Source organism: Coptis chinensis, chromosome 7, assembly GCF_015680905.1.
Source record: "Coptis chinensis isolate HL-2020 chromosome 7, ASM1568090v1, whole genome shotgun sequence".
Classification (NCBI taxonomy): domain Eukaryota; kingdom Viridiplantae; phylum Streptophyta; class Magnoliopsida; order Ranunculales; family Ranunculaceae; genus Coptis; species Coptis chinensis.
This window is the reverse complement of record NC_141462.1, coordinates 53,162,483-53,164,199: the sequence shown is the minus strand read 5'-3', so window position 1 is coordinate 53,164,199 and position 1,717 is coordinate 53,162,483. Positions and strand designations below refer to the sequence as shown.

General features: G+C 38.7%; 1 protein-coding gene across 1 annotated transcript; it reads left to right on the top strand.

The window, feature by feature from the left end:
- The first annotated feature begins 247 nt into the window (after window positions 1–247).
- On the top strand, window positions 248–556 carry LOC147487930 (uncharacterized). The gene has a single exon (XM_086574207.1). It carries the CDS (start codon window positions 248–250, stop codon window positions 554–556), a length of 309 nt encoding a protein of 102 aa, XP_086430333.1.
- The last annotated feature ends 1,161 nt before the right edge of the window (window positions 557–1,717 follow it).

Below are 1,717 nucleotides of genomic sequence, written 5' to 3'. Positions count from 1 at the left end.
CCTACTAGCAACTATTTTTAAGGAAAACAAACTTATTGGCCCTAATTACATAGACTGGAAATGCAACTTAGATATCGTGTTGACTACTGAAGAGTACAAATATGTACTCAATGAGGAATGCCCACCTAAGCCTGAAGATATTGCTGGAGAAGAGGAGAAAGAAACATATAAGAAGTGGAACAAGGCAGATGAGATGTTGTGGTGTTACATTCGCATCTATATGTGTGTGTAACATCAAGATCGTGCCATGACCACGGCTTATGATATGATGCTCAATCTCAAGGAACTCTTCGGACACCAGATTAGGGCTGCTAAGCAAACTGCCATGAAAAACTTGATGACCACAACTATGACTGAAGGGACTCCTCTAAGGGATCATATACTCAGGATGATGGCTTATCTGAATGAGTTAGAGATCCTTGGAGCTTATATCGATGCGGAAACGCAAGTCGATATCATTCTCATGGCGTTGCTTAAAAGGTTTGAACCATTCTGCCTTAGCTACAACATGAACAAAAGGTTGTATTCTTTGGCAAAACTGATCACAGAACTTTAGTCAGTTGAGAGTCTCTTTAAGCAGAGTTATGTTCAAGTTTATGCTAGTGAGAAGGTTTCTACTTCTACGCCTAATAGCGGAAAGAAGAAGAAGAATGTTCAGAAGCATAAGAATATGGCAAAGAAGGGCATGGGACCTGAAGGAGTTGTGAAAAAGCCTAAGGGCAAATGCTACAAGTGCAAGCAGTCAGGACACTGGAAGCCTGATTGTCCTCTTCTCAGCAAAGAGAATAATGGAGGTATGTCTCATGCACTAGTAGTTTAAACATGTTTAGCGGTGTTATCTACCAGAACCTGGTGTGTAGATACGGGAACCACTAACCATGTCTGCATTTCATTGCAGAGGTTCTAGGAAACCAGAAAACTTAGTGCGGGAGAGATTGCCATATCTTTGGGGATGCTACGAAAGAAGTAGTTGTTGCAGTGGGAGATGTTTATTTATCTTTTGGTAGAAATAAGACTAAGGTGTTAAAGAATTGTCTTTATGTGCCTAATTTTAAAAAGAACTAGATTTCAGTTTCTATGTTAATTAAGGATGGATATTCTGTTTCTTTTAAATGACAAGATTGTCATTAAGAAAAATAAACCTTTTATCTGTTCTGGTGCATTAGAAAACAATTTATACATCATTAATCTTATTCCACCCACAGTGCATTAAATTTTACCCCAAGTAGTATTATTCTAGAAGTATTGAGAGGAGAGACATTAAACTAGTTCAGTAACAATTGTACAAGAATAGGAACCACAACGTGTCACCAATGACGTACAAGAACAAGAGGTGCTTCGTCGTAGTGGGAGGGTTGTTAGACAACATGATAAGTGATTGGTTTGGGAATGTCTTTAGACATAACCACTGATAACCAAGATCCTGATCCTTGGACCTACAATGAAGCACTCCAAGATAGAGATGTAATATCTTGGTAAAAGGCAATGAATTTTGAGATGGAATCTATGGATTCTGATCAGATCTGGGAGCTTGTAGAGCCACCCAATGGTATAAAACCCATTGGATGCAAGTGGGTCTATAAAATGGATGTCAAGATAGCTTTCCTTAAATGGAAGTCTTGAGGAAACCATCTATATGGAGCAACCAAAAGGATTCATTGAAAAAGGTCAAGAGCATCTTGTTTTGTACAAGAAGTTGATGGAAACGTAGTGGTAA

Excerpts from the sequence above, each read along its gene's own strand:
- LOC147487930 (XM_086574207.1), top strand. The coding sequence starts at position 248 with ATGACCACGGCTTATGATATGATGCTCAATCTCAAGGAACTCTTCGGA.